At 44.8% G+C, this 18449-nt stretch overlaps 1 protein-coding gene across 1 annotated transcript; it reads right to left on the bottom strand.

Moving 5' to 3' along the window:
* Positions 1-6: 6 nt before the first annotated feature.
* On the bottom strand, positions 7-18447 carry ZSCAN4 (zinc finger and SCAN domain containing 4; the record flags this gene model as incomplete). The annotated part of the gene is made up of 3 exons (XM_082369384.1): positions 7-17669; positions 17762-17927; positions 18052-18447. 3 exons carry the CDS (start codon positions 18445-18447, stop codon positions 16912-16914), a joined length of 1320 nt encoding a protein of 439 aa, XP_082225510.1. The 3' UTR covers positions 7-16911.
* Between the last annotated feature and the right edge of the window lie 2 nt (positions 18448-18449).

The raw sequence follows: 18449 nt of genomic DNA, 5'->3' as shown, positions 1-18449 counted from the left end.
AAATAAATAAATATATTTTAAAAAAAAGAGAGAGCATCATTTAAAAAAAAAAAAAAAATAGCCCCTGCTCACCGCAACTAGAGAAAGCCAGTGCACAGCAACAAAGACCCAACGCAGCCAAAAATAAATTAATTTAAAAAAATAATAATAATATAAAACAGTTATTTTACCAGCAGAAATGGGTTTATTCAGAAATAGCAGAGAATTATAAATCAGAACAAGCAAGCAATGGCAAAAACCATAGGCAAGTCCAACAAAGGAGAGAGATGTTATTTTATAGAGAAAAGGGAGGAAGTCAGGAGGCATTATTTTGAAAGAAAGTCTATTGGAGAAAAGTGAGAGTTTAGGGTAATGAGGGTTTCTCATTGGTAGAGTTGCTGGGGTACTAGGTTTCTTGTAGGAGATGCGATGTACATCTTTTCCTGTTGGGGCCTGTAACTGATGATTCTTTCCTGTTGATGATTCTTCTGTTGGGGTTTATAATTGACAATTCTTCCTGTAGTTGATGTCCAGTGGTATTTCCTGAGAGCTCCTCTTCTGGCCTCTTGACCACATATTAGTGAGGTTTCCCTTTATCAATGTTCACAAATTCGTTCTTTATGACCTCCTTGTCTCACCCCCCTCTCTGCCTTTAAAAACCTTTCATTTTCTGTAGCCCTTTGGAACTCCTTTCTAATCGCTAGATGGGATGGTCTCTGATACATGAATCATTCAATAGAGCCAATTAGATCTTCAAATTTAATCAGCTGAATTTTGTTTTTTGCCACTAGTTAGCAAAGTTTGTTATGCAAATTCCTCTTGTGCTGTCTCCAGGCTAATAAGGGTCTAAAGTTTTCTCTGGTGATTAATTTTTGTCCTTTGTAAATTTACGTCCTGCTTTTAGGCAAATAAGGGGAGAACACAGTGCCTTTCTTGCATTAACTGCTTCTTAATTTCCTTTAGTTCAAAATAAATATGTCAAAAAGGCATATTTTTGGGTGAAATGAAAAGGAGGTCATGTTTCAGGGATGGAGTCAGATTCTCACAAAGAAACTAAATAAATGATCAATAGGAATGGGCAAAAGACCTAAATAGACATTTCTCCAAAGGAAAAAAAAAATTGGGCTGGCCAAAAAATTCGTTCGGTATTTTCCGTAAGATGGCTCTAATAGTGCTTAGTTGTGTTTAACTTGATTTGAAACAATTTTGTTAGATTGTATCATGAGAGCTGTCGTATCAGAGTGCATTTTAAAAACAATCATAATTGGTGAATTTTTTTGCAGCCATTTTAATATTGAAGATGGAAGGAAAAAAAACAACATTTTTGGCATATTATGCTTTATTATTTCAAGAAAGGTAAAAACACAAATGAAGCACAGAAAGGAAAGATGTGTGCAGTGTATGGAGAAAGTGCTGTGACTGATCAAATGTGTCAAAAGTGATTTGCAAAGTTTCGTGCTGGAGATTTCTCGCTGGATGATGTTCCATGATCAGGTAGACCACTCAAACGTGATAGCGATCAAACTGAGCTATTGAGAACAATCAACATTATACCATGCAGGAGATAGCTGACATACTCGAAATATCCAAATCAAGTGTTGAAAGTCATTTGCACCAGCTTGGTTATGTTAATCGCTTTGATGTTTGGGTTCCACATAAGTTAAATGAAAAAAACCTTCTTGACCATATTTCCTCACGTGATTCTCTACTGAAATGTAATGAAAACATTCTGTTTTAAAAACAAATTGTGATGGGCAATGAAAAGTGGATACTGTATAATAATGTGGAATGGAAGAGATCATGGGGCAAGCAAAATGAACAACCACCAACCACACCAAAGGCCGGTCTTTGTCCAAAGAATGTGACGTGTATATGGTGGGATTGGAAGGGAGTCCTCTATTATGAGCACCTTCCAGAAAACCAAATGATTACTTCCAACAAGTACTGCTCACAATTAGACCAACTGAAAGCAGCACTCGAAGAAAGCGTACGGAATTAGTCAACAGAAAACACATAATCTTCCATCAGGATAACACAAGACCACATGTTTCTTTGATGACCAGGCAGAAACTGTTATAGCCTGGCTGGGAAGTTCTGATTCATCTGCCATATTTACCAGACATTGAACCTTTGGATTTCCATTTATTTCAGTCTTTACAAAATTCTCTTAATGGAAAAAAATTCAGTTCCCTGGAAGACTGTAAAAAGCACCTGGAACAGTTCTTTGCTCAAAAAGATAAAAAGTTTTGGGAAGGTGGAATTATGAAGTTGCCTGAAAAATGGCAGAAGGTAGTGGAACAAAAGGGTGAATACACTGTTCAATAAAGTTCCTGAAATAAAGTTCTTGAAAATGAAAAATGTCCTTTATTTTTATTTAAAACCCAAAGGAATTCTTGGCCAATCCAATACACATGGCCAATAGACAAATGAAAAGATGCTCAACAACCTTAGTTATGAGAGAAATACAAATCAAAACTACAATGAGGTACCACCTCACACCAGTCAGAATGACCATCATTAAAATGTCTACAAATAATAAATGCTGGAGAGGGTGTAGAGAAAAGGGAACCCTCCTACACTGTTGGTGGGAATGTAAGTTGGTGCAGCCACAATGGAAAACAGTATGGCAGTTCCTGAAAAAACTAAAAATAGAACTACTATATGATCCTGCAATCCCACTCCTGGGGCATATATCCAGACAAAACTATAGTTCAAAAAGATACATGCACCCCTATGTTCACAGCAGCATTATTCACAATAGTCAAGACATGGAAACAACCTAAATGTCCATCAACAGATGAATGGATAAAGAAGATGTGGTACGTATATACAATGGAATACTACTCAGCCATAAAAAAGAATGAAATAATGCCATTTGCAGCAACATGGATGGACCTAGAGATTATCATACTAAGTAAATCAGAAAGAGAAAGGCAAATACCATATGCTGTCACTTATATGTGGAATCTAAAATATGACACAACTGAACCTATCTATGAAAGAGAAAAAAGACTACCAGACATAGAGAACAGACTTGTTGCTGCCAAGGGAGAGGGGGGATGGGGGAAGGAAGGAGTGTGAGTTCGGGATTATCAGATGCAAACAATTATATATAGAGTGGATAAATAACAAGGTCCTACTGTATAGCACAGGGAACTATATCCAATATCCTGTAATAAACCATAATGGAAAAGAATATGAAAAAGAATGTATATATATGTATAACTGAATCACTGTCCTGAACAGCAGAAATTAACACAACACTGTAAATCAACTATACTTCAATTTAAAATAAATAAATAAATGGACTTTCCTGGTGGTGCAGTGGTTAAGACTCCGTGCTCTCAATGCAGAAGGCAAGGGGTTCGATCCCTGGTCAGAGAACTAAGATCCCGCATCAATCAATCAATCAATCAAGAAAATGTAAAACTGTCCTAAGGATTCTGAAGTAAAGCAAAAATAAAACAGAGGAGACTAGAGAGTTTGGGGCAATTCCCCCTCCCCTGCCCCCACACCTCGCGACTTGTGGGATCTTAGTTCCCCGACTAGGGATTGAACCTGGGCCCTTGGCAGTGAGAGTATGGAGTCCTAACCACTGGACCACCAGGGAATTCCCTGGGGTAACTTTAGAAGGGGCAGCCTGGGAAGTCTGGGAAGAGGAGGGAATACAAGAATGAGTCTAGAGTGAAGTGAGGAAGGAAGCCATGTGGATGACAAATGAATAAAATATTCAAGTCCTGACAGTGATACGGCTACAGTGAGAGAAACACAGGGCTTCCTGGGCATTTACATCCAAAGGGACATTTCTACATACTATCATGACTGAACAATTTAATTGATCCACTTTCCAAATATAATTGTCTTAAACAGGAAAATAGATTATTAGAATCCATTTCCTCTTGCTGTTAAACACATGGCAACTACAAAGATAAATCTAGTGATGTTCTCAGTTCCCGGCCTGTCCTGCAACCTTCTCTGATCTAGCAGAGGAGTGGTCATTCTCAAAATTCTTCTCTTGCCCATCTTTGCCCACAAGCTCAACTCTTCCTCTGCCCAGGCCCTTAGCTGTGTAGAGGTTAGGTGTCCCACCCACCAGCAGACAGCAGCCTCCGAACAAGTCAGGGCCTGACAACCAACTAGTCTATGGGCCAGCCACGCCCACCAGACTGCCCAAAATATTCTATTTCTTTTTTCTTTAAAAAAATTTTATTTATTTATTTGGCTGCATAGGGTCTTAGTTGTGGCACGCAGGATCTTCGTTGCAGCGTGTGGGATCTTTAGTTGCATCGTGCAAACTCTTAGTTGTGTCATGCATGCGGGATCTAGTTCCCTGACCAGGGATCCTGGGCTCCCTACACTGGGAGCTCGGAGTCTTAACCACTGAACCACCAGGGAAGTCCCTCTATTTCTTTCTTAGACTGACTATCAGTTTTTCATCGACATTATCTAATTGCTTTTTACATGCCAGTAGAATGCCTGTTACATGCCTATAGCAAAAAATATAATGCAAGGACTTCCCTGGTGGCACAATGGTTAAGAATCTGCCTGCCAATGCAGGGGACACGGGTTTGAGCCCTGGTCCAGGAAGATCCCACACGCAGCAGAGCAACTAAGCCCTTGTGCCACAACTACTGAGCCTGCGCTCTAGAGCCTGCGAGTCACAACTACTGAAGCCCATGCGTCACAACTGCTGAAGGCCCCGCGCCTAGAGCCTGTGCATCACAACGAGAAGCCACCACAATGAGAAGCCTGTGCACTGCAACAACGAGTAACCCCTGCTCGCGGCAGCTAGAGAAAGCCCACATGCAGCAACAAAGACCCGACGCAACCAAAAATAAATAAATTAATTAATTTTAAAAAAATATATATATATACATACAATGCAAGAGGCTTCAAATTTTAAAAAGAGTTTATTTGGAGTCTTAAGACTTGCAATTCAGGAGACACAGATACAGGTAACCCCTAAAGAGTGTTCAGGGAAGAAAAAGAGTCAGGGGCTTATAAAGCAAAAAGCCCTGAGGTTGTTAAAGTTGCCTGGTTGAGAATTGTAATTGACTCTCGCTCAGAAAATATTTGTCCTTAAGGAATCACGAGTTATTTTATGGTAAGGGTCAGATAAATAGCTTGAGTTTCTGACAGGTGTTCTCTATGACTTCATCAGGTCAAAAGGTCAGAGTCCATCCAGGTGAGACATGCATAACTCACACTCCCTAAACATGCTACCCCCAAGTGCAGCACTTTGACATGTTAAATATCTTAATAAGAAACAGACATATATGTATAACCGAGACAGGAAGACAAGAGTGTGGCCATCTTGGAAAAGGACGGGGGAATGGCCTTGAGCAAACAGGCCCAACACCTGAAGACTTCAGGTTTTTGGGGGGTTTTTTGGGGGGAGGCTTCACCACGCCGCCTTCGGAACCCGGGCCCCCTGAAGTGGAAGTGCGGAGTCTTAACCACTGGACTGCCAGGGAATTCCCCAAGGCTCTGGTCTTTGAGTCAATAACCAGAGACCCATAGGACTAAAAGATTAGCTCTATCTCTGTTCCACTGATGTATATACATAGTTTTCAAAGGACAAAAGCGGGGCTGTAAATCCGCCATGTAAGATATAAAGGCCTGACACACATTCCTAAGTTGTTTTTGCAGGAAGCAGACCCGGCCCCGCCCCCCACTCAGGCACTCAGGATACTGGCCCTGGGTAGTTAAGGTGCAGATTAAGGGAATGATTTCAATGGGCCCCAACTCTTGCATATTCCCATATATAGAAAAGCGCTAAATTCCTTAACTTGAGATATCTGCTTTTCTTTATTTTTTTAATTTATTTTTGACTGTGTTGGGTCTTCACTGCTGCACGAGGACTTTCTCTAGTTGCGCTGAGCGGGGGCTACTCTATCGTTGCGGACGCACGGGTTTCTCATTGCGGTGGCTTCTCTTGTTGTGGAGTACGGGTTCTAGGTGCACAGGCTTCAGTAGTTGTGGCACGCGGGCTCTAGAGCGCAGGCTCAGTAGTTGGGGCGCACGGGCTTAGTTGCTCCGCGGCAAGTGGAATCTTCCCGGACCAGGGCTCGAACCCGAGTCCCCTGCATTGGCAGGTGGATTCTTAACCACTGCGCCACCAGGGAAGTCCTGCTTTTCTTTAATTAACAGTAATCTTTTGATGTTCCGACTACATGGTCTTTGTTGCAAAAACTCCTCTAGATCCTGGCTCCTCCCTGACCCCTTCAACTATCTGAGAGGCTGCCTCCCGGGCTTGAAGTCCTCAGAAAACCCGCCAAATAAAACAGAATTCTCAACTTTTAGGTCGTGCATTTTTTTTCAGACAACATGCGTGTGAAGAGCCCTCTGCTTTTCATTTAGTTCTCTTTAAGACCAGTTTCTTGGTCAGCCGACTGTGTGCTGGGCTCAAGGTGGAGGCGGACGCAGCCAGCCTTTGGACATAATGAAATTGTGTCTGAGAGAAACGCCTCCCATGGGAGAGGCCCTTGGAGCTGACAGACGATGACGCCCCCTTGAGGACTGTGCAGGCAGACGGTGAGTGCTCTGGGATTCAGAGGAATGAGGGAAAACCGTCATGGTTAGAATTCAAACAACTCAAAAAGCAGCAGCAGCAGCAGCAGCTGAGCCTCCCTGGTCCTTGTTGTCTGCCACCAGCCCTGGTGGGGCATGAAGCGCTTCACGTGCCCTGATAAAATGTTTAAACCCAGCTCTGGGGTCAGTCTTGGGAGTTTGTATTCAACCTCTAGACCCCAAAACTTTCCTGCTGTGTGACCTTGGGAAAGTGTTGGGCTGCATCCAGCAGTCCTGCAAGCCCTGTACTTGCCCAGCCTCAAGACTGAGGAATGCCTGAGGTCAGCGGCAGAGACATCGATGGTCTAATAGGTGGGGGGATCTCACCCACCTGAAGCAAAAAGTTCTTGGAGCCACACCCCACTGTGTGCAGCAGATGACGGGCAGGACAGGGCAGCTGTCTTCGCTACCAGGTGTCGACTAAAAAAATACATACAACCTAAAAGTTGAGAGTTATGTTTTATTCAGTGGAAATTTTTCGAACTTGAAGCCCGGGTGGCAGCATCTCAAGTAACCTTGAGAGAACTGCTCCGAGGAGGTGAGGGGGGAGCCAGGATATACAGGAGTTTTGCAACAAAGGGCAGGTGGTAGGAACAAAAGATTACTGTTAATAAAAGAAAACTAGGGACTTCCCTGGTGGCACAGTGGTTAAGAATCCGCCTGCCAATGCAGGGGACACAGGTTCGAGCCCTGGTCCGGGAAGATCCCACATGCTGAAGAGCAACTAAGCCTGTGCGCCACAACTACTGAGCCCACATGCCGCAACTACTGAAGCCCTCGCGCCTAGAGCCCGTGCTCTGCAACAAGAGAAGCCACCGCAATGAGAAGCCCACGCATTGCAAGGAAAAGTAGCCCCCGCTCGCCGCAACTAGAGAAAGCCCGCGCGCAGCAACGAAGACCCAACGCAGCCATAAATAAATAAATATACTTTAAAATGAAAAGAAAATTAGAAATCTCAAGTTAAAGAATTTAGTGCTTTTCTGTGTATGGGAAGATGCAAGAGTCTGGGCTCACTGCAATCATTCCTTTGATATGCACCTTAGTTACCCAAGGCCAGTGTCCTGTGTTTTCTCACCCTGAGTTCCCTCAGGGCTCACCGTGGGCAGTGGCTGCAGTCTGATGGCTGCTAGATGGCAGGTATTCTCTGTTTCCTTCCTGAGTTCCCTCGGGGCTCACCAGCTCACCATAGGCTGTGGCTGCAATCACTGATGACTGTGACATCCTTTGTTTACTGACATGACAGGAAATATTCCATTTCTCACAGGGAAGAGGGAGGTTGCCTGTTCCAGGAAGAACTGACATCAGGTTGGCTCACCTGTTGCCAGGAAAACTGGCAGAGGAGCACTCCCCTCAGAGTCCCTTTAATAAACTGTCACAGTGGAGATAGTCCTAATCTAAAGATTAGAACAAGGACTTCCCTGTGGTCCAGTGGCTAAGACTCCGCACTTTCACTCTCGTGGTCCTGGTCGGGGAACTAAGATCCTGCGAGCTGAGGTGATGGGGTGTGGGGTGGGGGGAGTATGTAGGCATTTACTGATTAGGCTTTATGATTAAGAGGGAGGTCAGTCAGGTGAGTGGGGTGTAAGTGAGACAAGGACTGATCGGGCAGGGGATGTACAGAGAGCAAGAGAGCAGCCATACGGCTGGGCCTGATCATATAGGAAAACACTTCACTTCTCTGACCGTGCATTTCCCCCAGAAATCTGCTTCTCCAGGTAGGTTGCTGTGAGAAATGTTCATAATGAAACCGAGCAGGACCCTGCAGGGCCCTCTGAGGTACAAAACCCCTCCTTACGTTAGTTGGATTCCCTGGTGGTCCAGTGGTTAAGACTCCATGCTTCCACTGCAGGGGGCACGGGTTCGAACCCTGGTCGGGGCAACTAGAATCCTACATGCCTTGTGGCTAAAAAAAAGAAAAAAGAAAAAAAGCTTCAGCCTCCTAGACTTTTTCTGAGTTCCAAAGGGCATATCCATACAGTCACTAATTAGGGAAGGGAGGGAATGCAGAAACAAAGGAGGAACGGTCAAGAAAACAATAGCGCAGGAATAAAGCAGGGTCCTGGTTCCACCTCAAGGGATATACATAACAATATATTTTTGAGTTCTTCTGCAGGATCTGAGGCCCCTACCCATGTGGAGGATGGTAGCTTCTGGCTGAACACAAGCACATGGACCCCAGACTGGCTGGAACCAGAAGGCTGATGACTGAGATTCCTGAAAGACCACCCTGTTACCTTATCACCAACCAATCAGAGGAGGGTTACACACCCTGCAGCCCACCCCGAATTTTGCCTATAAAAACTCTTCCCAGAAAACCATTGCGGAATTTGGACTTTTTAAGTAAGTGTTTCTGCAAACTTTATTGATCCTTCTGATCTCGGGTGGCCTCGGCCTGCAGCGGCTTGAAGCAGGATTTCCCTTCCCCGGCCAGAGAATGAATTCAGTTAGGCTGCAGCAGCGAGAGCGCTGAATCTTAGCCACTAGACCAGTGGCCAGCGACAAGGCCCTCAGCAGGAAGCCCCTTTTCTTGTCATTTTAGCAAAGTTATACTGTAACAAACTTTTAAACCAGGCACCTGCATGCTCTACTAATCTCCGGCCCAAGCACACCTTTCAAGTCTTTTAATCACAGAATACCTTGCCTAACTTGTCATTTCTTTCTGTAGATCAAAGAAGCAGAAATGAAAAATAAGTAATTAACAGATGACCAGATCTCTTCCCTAGCTTCCCCTTCAATGATCTCACAAACAAACTGTGTGAACAAGATAACATCTAGGGGAAGATCACAAGAAGTCCACGAGCCTGCATGCAGTGGAGGATGGCAAGGACTCTGATCCGCCATCTTGAAACCGTGCACCTCAGATTGGGACTTGAACCCACGTGCCGGGACTCGAACCTGGCCAAGACCCTGATTGGGACTTGAACCCAAGTGCTGGGACTTGAACCTGGCCAAAACCCACAGTCTTCCAACTGAGATCGCACACCTGGCTTCAGGGCTTAATGAAGCTCAGGTTCTTGATGTCTAATCGTAGAAAGAATTCAGTGATAGACAAAGTGATAGGTAAGAGGTGGATTTATTTAGAGAGAAACACACTTCACAGACAGAGCGTGGGCCATCTCAGAAGGTGAGAAGGGCACGAGGGTGTGGGGTTGTCAGTTTTTATAGTGGTGGGTAATTTCTCATAGGATAATGAGTGGGAGAAGTATTCCATCTATTTTGGGAAGGGGCAGGAATTTCCAGGAATTGGGCCACCGCCCAATTTTTGATCCTTATTGTCGCCTTAGAACTGTCATGGCACCTATGGGTGTGTCATTTAGCTCACTCATGTGTTACAATGAGCATATAATGAAGCTCATGGTCTAGGGGAAGTCAACTTGTCCACCATCTTGGACCCATTTGGTTCTAACCCATTTATGTCATGTCCTCGGGCTATGTCATCCTTTCAAACGTTGTGCCCTGCCCCCTTCCCTCCTGTTGCAATCTCAATGATTAACTGAGATGACGTCCCTCCTTTCCTTTAAAACTTTCATGGCCGAGCAGAATCTCTAGAGGTGTTTTTTGGGGGACGCTGAGTCCACCATCTCCCCAGATTGTCAGCATTCTGATTAAAGGCACCTTTCTTTTCTATGGCCATTTGTGAGTATGTAATTGAGTTTGTAAGCTGCGAGCAGCGAGACCTCCATTGGATAACAGCAGGTGGAGGCTCCACGTTCCCAAGCCCAGCCAGGCCTCCGTATAGGTGCAGCCCAGAGAAGGCACAGAGACTCTGGGAGGAGGCACAGTGCCCCTCACTCCTGATATCCCCCAAGTTGAGGAGGTCTGGCAGCGATTAGAGCAGAGTGATGGAAAGCGCTCTTGGAGTGGGGGGCCTGAAGAGTATTTCCCGGGACAGACCTGAGCTGTAGATGCCCAGGGTGCTCCCCCTAGTCATTCCCTGTCCCCCCAGGACACCGCCGGCAAGCTAGCACTAGGGCGACCATGCCCCACAGTAATTGCGTTGTCGGGGCACGGTGGGGATGTGGGTGTGGCCAGTGCATCCTCTCCTTACCTGCTCTCGGAGCCCTGGGATCAGGCCCCCCCATCCTCTCCATTTTGCACAGGAAGAAACCGAGGCTCAGAGAGGGGGTTTCTCTTGCCTGTGCTAAGTAAATGCCCAAGACAAAGTCAGATGACCAGTGTCCTCAGGACAACAAAGTAGACTGAGAAGATCTTAGAGTCTGGGGTGACTTCCCAGGGGGCAATCAGAGGACTGTCAGGAAAGGACACAGGTCAGTCTGGGATGAAGTGAGGGAGCCACGTGGATTACAAATGAATAAAAAGAAAATTCTGGGAGTTCCCTGGCAGTCCAGTGGTTAGGACTTGGCGCTTTTACTGCCTTGGGCCTGGGTTAAATCCCTGGTCTGGGAACTAATATCCTGCACACCATGCGGTGCGGCCAAAAAAACCCAAAAACAAACAAAAAAATCTTACAGTGATCAGGGCTGTGGTGAGGGTAAACAGGGTCACAGCTAGAGAGTAGCCCCAAGCCTTATTTGGGTTTCCATAGGAAGGGATACAATGCTCCTACACATAATCACTATTAAATATTTTAATGAATTCATTTTTCAATTATAAATAAATATCTTAAAGAGGAAACTGGATTCACAACTGTAAGGGGTAAGCCAGCTCCACTTGGAATAAACAGAGGGCAACCCACCTGCAGAGAAAAATCCAGTGACCTTCTTGGTTCCTTTCTGCACAGGAACCCTCTGTTTATGAAACTGTGGGCCTCAGATTGGGACCTGAACCCACGTTCTTTTAACTGAGATAACACACCTGGTCTCAGGACTTAACGAAGCTCAGGTTCTTGATGTCTTGTCACAGAAAGAATTCAGTGAGAGACAAAGTGATGGGTAAGAAGTGGGTTTACTGGGGGGGCTTCCTTGGTGGTACAGTGGTTAAGAATCCACCTGCTGGGCTTCCCTGGTGGTGCAGTGGTTGAGAATCCGCCTGCCAATGCAGGGGACACGGGTTCGAGCCCTGGTCTGGGAAGATCCCACATGCTGCGGAGCAACTGGGCCCGTGAACCACAACTACTGAGCCTGCGCGTCTGGAGCCTATGCTCCGCAACAAAAGAGGCTGCGATAGTGAGAGGTCCACGCACCGCGATGAAGAGTGGCTCCCGCTTGCCACAACTAGAGAAAGCCCTCGCACAGAAATGAAGACCCAACAGAGCCAAAAATAAATAAATTAATTAATTTTAAAAAAAATAGAAAAAAAGAATCCGCCTGCCAATGCAGGGGACACGGGTTTGAGCCCTGGTCCAGGAGGATCCCGCATGCCACGGAGCAACTAAGTCCGTGAGCCACAACTACTGAGCCCGCATGTCACAACTACTGAAGCCCGTGCACCTAGAGCCCGTGCTCCACAACAAGAGAAGCCACTGCAATGAGAGGCCCATGCACCGCAATGAAGAGTGGCTCTTACTCGCCGCAACTAGAGGAAGCCCGTGCGTAGCAACAAAGACCAAACACAGCCAAAAATAAATAAATTAATAAATTAATTTAAAATATATATATATTTTTTAAAAAGAAGTGGATTTATTTAGAGAGAAACACATTCCACAGACAAGAGTGTGGACCATCTCAGAAGGCAAGAGCGGCACCAGGGTATGGGGTTGTCAGTTTTTATAGGAGTGGGTAATTTCATAGGCTAATGAGTGGGAGGAGTATTCCAGCTATTTTGGGGAAGGGGTAGGAATTTCTAGGAATTGGGCCACCACCCACTTTTTGGCCTTTTATGGTTGGTCTGGGATCTGTCATGGTGACTGTGGGTGTGTCACTTAGTGTGCTGATGTGTTACAGTGAGTATATACTGATGCTCAAGGTCTGGTGGAAGGCAACTCATCCGCCATCTTGGATTTATTTGGTTCTAACCAGTTTGGGTCATGGCCTTGAGCTATGTCATTCTTTTAAAGGTTGTGCCCTGCCCCCTTCTCTCCCGTTTCATTTAGAAGCAGAAACTCCCCAAACGTGTTAGTCTGGACTTGTAGCTGACTCTCCACCTCAGTCGAATGCACAGGAGGTTACCAGTGGGAATCCACCTTTGTATTGTTGAACTCTGCATATAATCACTGAGCTTGGAGCTGGGTGGAGGCCAGGCACTCATTCTATTTATGATTTCAGTACCTGTGTGATGTGTGTGATGCCAAGTAGAGTCAGACAGGCAGCTGGTGTGTCAGGGAGACGTGTCAACTGTGCATTTAACCTGCAAAATCCAAGCATATTGGCTAAGCAGAGGGTGTGAGAGAAAGAGCTGGTTTTTTTTTTTTTAACTTATTTATCTTACTTGCTGATTCCAATAAACTCTACCCCGGGGGTCCAGGTATTAAAGTCAGAGCAGTCACAAAACCAAGCATTTCAGAAGACATGGACATTCAAGATGTTTTGTATTGCTAATGGTGCTACAATGGGTAAAAACCACTTTGAAAAAGTTTGCCGCTGGGTATTGGAAAAATACTTGTGTTTCTCCTTTACTCTCACTCTACTGCCATACTCAACACTATTTTTTTTTCATTGAAGTGTAGTTGATTTACCATATTATATTAGTTTCAGGTATGATTCAATACAATAGTAATTCAAGATTTTTATAGATTATACTCTATTTAAAGTTATTAGAAAATAATGGCTATATTTCCCTGTTCTGTACAATAGATCCTTGTTGCTTATTTCTTTTATACATAGTAGTTTGTATCTATTAGTCTCCTTCCCATATTGTGTCCCTCTCCCCTTCCTTCTCCCCACCGGTAACCACTAGTTTGTTCTCTATATCTGTGAGTCTGTTTCTATTTTATCATATACATTCACTTATTTCTTTTTTTTAGATTCCACATATAAGTGATAACATAGAGTATGTATCTTTGTCTGATTTATTTCACTAAGCATAATACTCTAGTTCCATCCATATTGTTGCGAATGTCAGAATTTCCGTCTTTTTTATGACTAATATTCCATTGTATATATATACCACATCGTCTTTATCCATTCATCTGTTGATGGCACGTAGGTTGCTTCCATAACTTGGCTATTGTAAATAGTGCTGCTATTAACATTGGGGTGCGTGTGTCTTTTTGAAGTAACCACACTCAACACTTCTGACATCAGAAGTGTGGCTGTTTTCTCACACCAACCAATTGTCTGTGGCACCAGCTGGGTGTTCTACAATTCAGTGAATTCTGACACTAATTCGGGTTAGTGAAAATCCCTCAGGTTAAGGGCTCAGTCCCATATGATTGCCCCCCACTTCAGAGGCCAATTGCAGATAGTGGGTACCCATGTTACCCACAACTTCTGTCTGATTTGGCTGCAAATCAGAGGTTCCCCTAACTGCCCTCTTCGAATTGGATTATTCACTAGAACGGTTCACAGAATTTAGGGAAATACTCACTTACTTAAACAGTTTATTATATTTTAAAGGGTATGATAAAGGGTACAGATGAACAGCCAGACAGAGTTACAGAGGGAGAGATCAGGAAGGGTCCCGAGCACAGGAGCTTCTGTCCCTGTAGAGTAGGGGCATGCCACCCTCCTGGCACATGGATGTGTTCTGCAACCTGGAAGATCTCCAAGTCCTGAACTTAAGAATGCATGATCCATTATTAACTCAATCTCCAGTTCTTCTCCACTTCCAGGGATGCAGGGGTGCGGTGGGGCTGAAAGTTCCAAGCTTCTAATCATAGTTCGGTCTTTCTGGTGATCAGTCCCCATCCTGAAGCCATCCAGGAGCCCACCAAGCATCACCTCATTTAAAGCCAAAGACACTCCTTTCATCCAGGAAATTTAAAAGGATTTAGGTGCTTTGTGTCAGAAGCCAGGGTCCAAGATCAAATTTTAGAACAAAAGATGCTCCCAGAGGAATTCCCTGGAGGTCCAGTGGTAAGCGTCCACTCTTTCACTGCTGTGGGTGCGGGTTCGAGCCTTGGTCAGGAAACTACCATCCGACAAGCTCCGTGTCGCAGCCAAAAACAAAAACAAACAAAAAGCTCCTAGTGCTCTTATCTCTTAGGAAAATACAAGGGTTTTGGGGGCGCTGTGCTGGGGAACCGGGCAGAGTCCAATATATATATTTATTTGCTGTTATTTCACAACCCATCTCCCAGAGGTCTTTCCAAAGAGAAGCCTTCTTTCATACCAAGATTTGCAAGAATATTCACCATAGTAAAATACCTGGAGACAGCCCAGGAAAGAGGATGGATGAATGGGCTTCTCCACATAGTGGAGCATTATCCCAGCCCGATAGCAAGGGAATCAGAGAAGTGTCACAATTTACCCCGCAGAATGCCCCTGTTCCAGGATTCAGGCCATTTCTACAGGGCACCTTCTAGTTTCTCAATGAGACTGAACCCTAATTTCCTATTGGAAGCCAGATCACAAATGTGTTCGCAATAACTAGCATGTGAGCTTTTGCCTCGACTGTACACAGAATCCGTTTTCTCCAAACTGCTCTTTCAAACTGGTTTTGCATATAAGCCTTCCCTACCCCCACACGCTCCATCTACTGGAAGAAGTGCATGGAAAACATTGGACTTTTCTGGTATTTGTTAATAAAATTGCACTCTGCAACTTTCAGTCCCCAGTCTTCTTTAGGTCCAGTTTAGCTATTAAATTGCCAGTAAATTAAATGATTATATATTATTTAAATACAAAGGGTCCCTTTCTTCAGTTAAGGCCTCTTTCCAAGTTTCCATCTCCGCTCCCCACCTTTTTAGGTGCCTGTGGCTGCACTAGAGATAAAGGGTGTGGACAGAGGACAGGGCAGCAGGCAGGGAAAGTCTCGTTGGACCACTGAGCTTGGAACTCACTGTCTTATTGTAACCGAAACTGGGGTCCAGCTGCTCGCCACTCAAAAGCCAATAAAGAGGCCAGGTTGGTGGAAAGTAAACTGCTTTATTTTGGATGCTGGCAACCGGGGGATGGGGAGGGTGGACGCCTGTCCTAAGGCTGACTCCACCCCCACCCCCACACCCACCCCCCGAGACAATCAGTGGGCAACAGCTTTTATAGACAGAGGGAGGGTACCACATGCAGAAACAGCACAGTCAGCTCTAACAGTCATCTTGAAATTGGTCATCTGTGCTCTGATCAGCGTTCTCTTGATTGTTTTAAGCACAGTTAGTCTTCAGGTTCAGGGTCCGTTCTTTCCCTATTTCTCTGAGGCCAATTCTCAGAATTGTGGCAGCTTATGTCATGGCTACAGCCTGGTCATCATGCTGTTAACTTCTTCCACCTGGTGGGGGTTTCAGTATCTACAAGACAGCTCAGGAAATGGCTCAGAGTATTATCTACAGTCTTTAAGGAGGAACTAAAGATCCTTGATTTTTGCTTAATGACTAAACAATTATTATTTGGTCTCCTTTGACTGTTTTCCTTTGTCTCTGCATTTTCTCACTTCTCTGATTAAACTTATTCTTTTGCTGAAGGTTTTCCACAGACAAAAGCAGGCTGAGGACATGGGGGGGGGCAAGGAGCATAGGGTCCTGCTCCGTTTCATTCTCACTTGGGGCACACGCCAAAATTTTAAAGAATAAACACCAAAATAACACATCCATTCATTTATTCAACAGATATTTATTGGTTATTTGAAATGTGCCAGATGCTTTTCTACGCACATGAGATACTTTAGTGAACAAAACTGAGAAATTCCCTGCTCTTCATAAACTTACTTTTTCTTTTGGGGTGGGGGGTGAAACAATAAATGGAAAATACAATCAGGAAATTACATTCTTTTTTTTAAATTGTCTTTTAAAATTTATTTTCTTTCCTTTTTTAATTTTTCATCTTATTTATTATTATTTTTGGCCGTGCTGCCAGGCATGTGGGATCTTAGTTCACCGACCAGGGATGGAACCTGTGCCCTCTGCAGTGGAAGCGAGGAGTCTTAACCACTGGACCGCCAGGGAAGTTGCCACTTTTTTTTTTTTTAATTATTATTATTATTTTTTTAACAAAATTTTTTTTAAATTTGTATTTATTTATTTATTTATGGCTTGTGTTGGGTCTTCGTTTCTGTGCGAGGGCTTTCTCTAGTTGCGGCAAGCGGGGGCCACTCTTCATCGCGGTGCGTGGGCCTCTCACTATCGTGGCCTCTCTTGTTGCGGAGCACAGGCTCCAGACGCGCAGGCTCAGTAATTGTGGCTCACGGGCCTAGCTGCTCCGCAGCATGTGGGATCTTCCCAGACCAGGGCTCGAACCCATGTCTCGTGCATTGGCAGGCAGATTCTCAACCACTGCACCACCAGGGAAGCCCTTTAATTATTTTTATAAAGTATATTCTATAGAGCAGTACTATGGAAATAAACATACGCACATACATAATTTCTATACATCACATTGGGGCCATAGCCAAGGAAGCATTTAGCGTGGAGGGAACACTTTTGAGGGCAATTTTCTGGTGAAACCTAAGGTGGCGGTGGTAGGTGGAGGACTGGCGGAAGCGTCTCTGGCAAAGGGAACATACATAGGGCTTCTCTCCCGTGTGGATTCTCTCGTGGGCCCGAAGGTTGGTTTTGTGGCTGAAGGCCATTTCACACATGCTGCACATGAAAGGCTTCTCTCCTGCATGAATCCTCTGATGCACATGTAGGTCTGATGCCTGGAAGAAGCCTTTGCCACACTCGGCACAAATATATGTCCTCTCATTATTGTGTCTTTTCTGGTGAACTTTTAACCGAGAGGAATACCTAAAGATCTTGGGACACGTCTCACATTTGTATACTTTTGGGGCTCCGTGGAATCTTTCTTGGTGTTCCCCACGTGCAGAGTTCCCCTCAGTGCTCTGGTGGGTAGAAACAGGCTCAAGGGTGACCTGGTCTGGCTTGAAAAGAAACTCTGGTTCCACCTCCACAATGACATCTTGATAGGAGGGTCCTTTCAGGGACCCTTCCTGGGACCTGGAGGGGCCTGGACCTGCTCTTCTGGAGCTGAGTGGATTCTCCAAACAAACACCTCCTTCTTCAGGCCTCGGACTGTTCTCTTCTTGGATAATGAGTAGGAAAGGTATTTGATTGTTTGGACTAGCAATACGGTCATTTACTTGACATGTTTTCAAAGAAATGTTGCCACCATTTTCTTTACCTTCACTTTCTGTAGCGGGGGAAAAAGTGACTCAGTGAAGTTATACCCAAGAAAGAGTCCACACAGATCATCCCTCTGGTACCTGGCCTTTCCCCACTCACTTTGTCTTGTTTCCAGGGAAGTATCTTGAGGAGTCCAGAAAGGTGTCCCCATGTTCTCTCTTGCTGGAGTTCCTGTCGACAACTGTTTTGTGAAGTGAACAATGACTTCTCTTAAGGGCATATTCTCACAAAAGAGGGCTTCCTGTCCCTGCATGTGGACGTGGACCTGTGAACAAAGCCTGATTACTATCTATAATAACTTCTTTCTCTACTTCCAGGCAACTCCAACAGACTACTTATTCCTTACACTCCCATGCCCCTCACCCTGGGGGTCAGAACCCTCTACTTACTAAGCCAGGTGGCTTCATGCCATCATCGGTCAGATCTTCCATGAATTTCTCCAGGTTTCTGCCGCTTGCATTCCATTTCTCTTGTAAAGTGGACCTGTCACCGCAGCGGCCATTGATCATAAACTGTTCCAGGACCAAACGAGAAATTATTTCATCCTTGCTGTGTTTTTCTGGCTGCAGCCATGAGTGAAATAATTTATAGAGTCTTTGCAGCTCCTGCCTTGCACATGAGTTATTGCTGTTTTGAAATAAGCTGAGCTGAGTGCTCCGGAACTCAGAGATCCCCTCTCCCTCCTGGATGGCAGATCCTTGGCTGGGTTTAAGCTCTAGATTATCTGACCCAGGATCCTTCCTGGATGGTTCATCTTGAAAGGAGATTCTGAGGTCTAAAGCCATTC

The sequence above is a fragment of the Balaenoptera borealis genome (genome assembly GCF_965194805.1).
Source record: "Balaenoptera borealis genome assembly, chromosome: 19".
NCBI lineage: Eukaryota > Metazoa > Chordata > Mammalia > Artiodactyla > Balaenopteridae > Balaenoptera > Balaenoptera borealis.
Note: the sequence above shows the minus strand (reverse complement) of the source record. Positions and strands in the feature narration are given on the sequence as shown.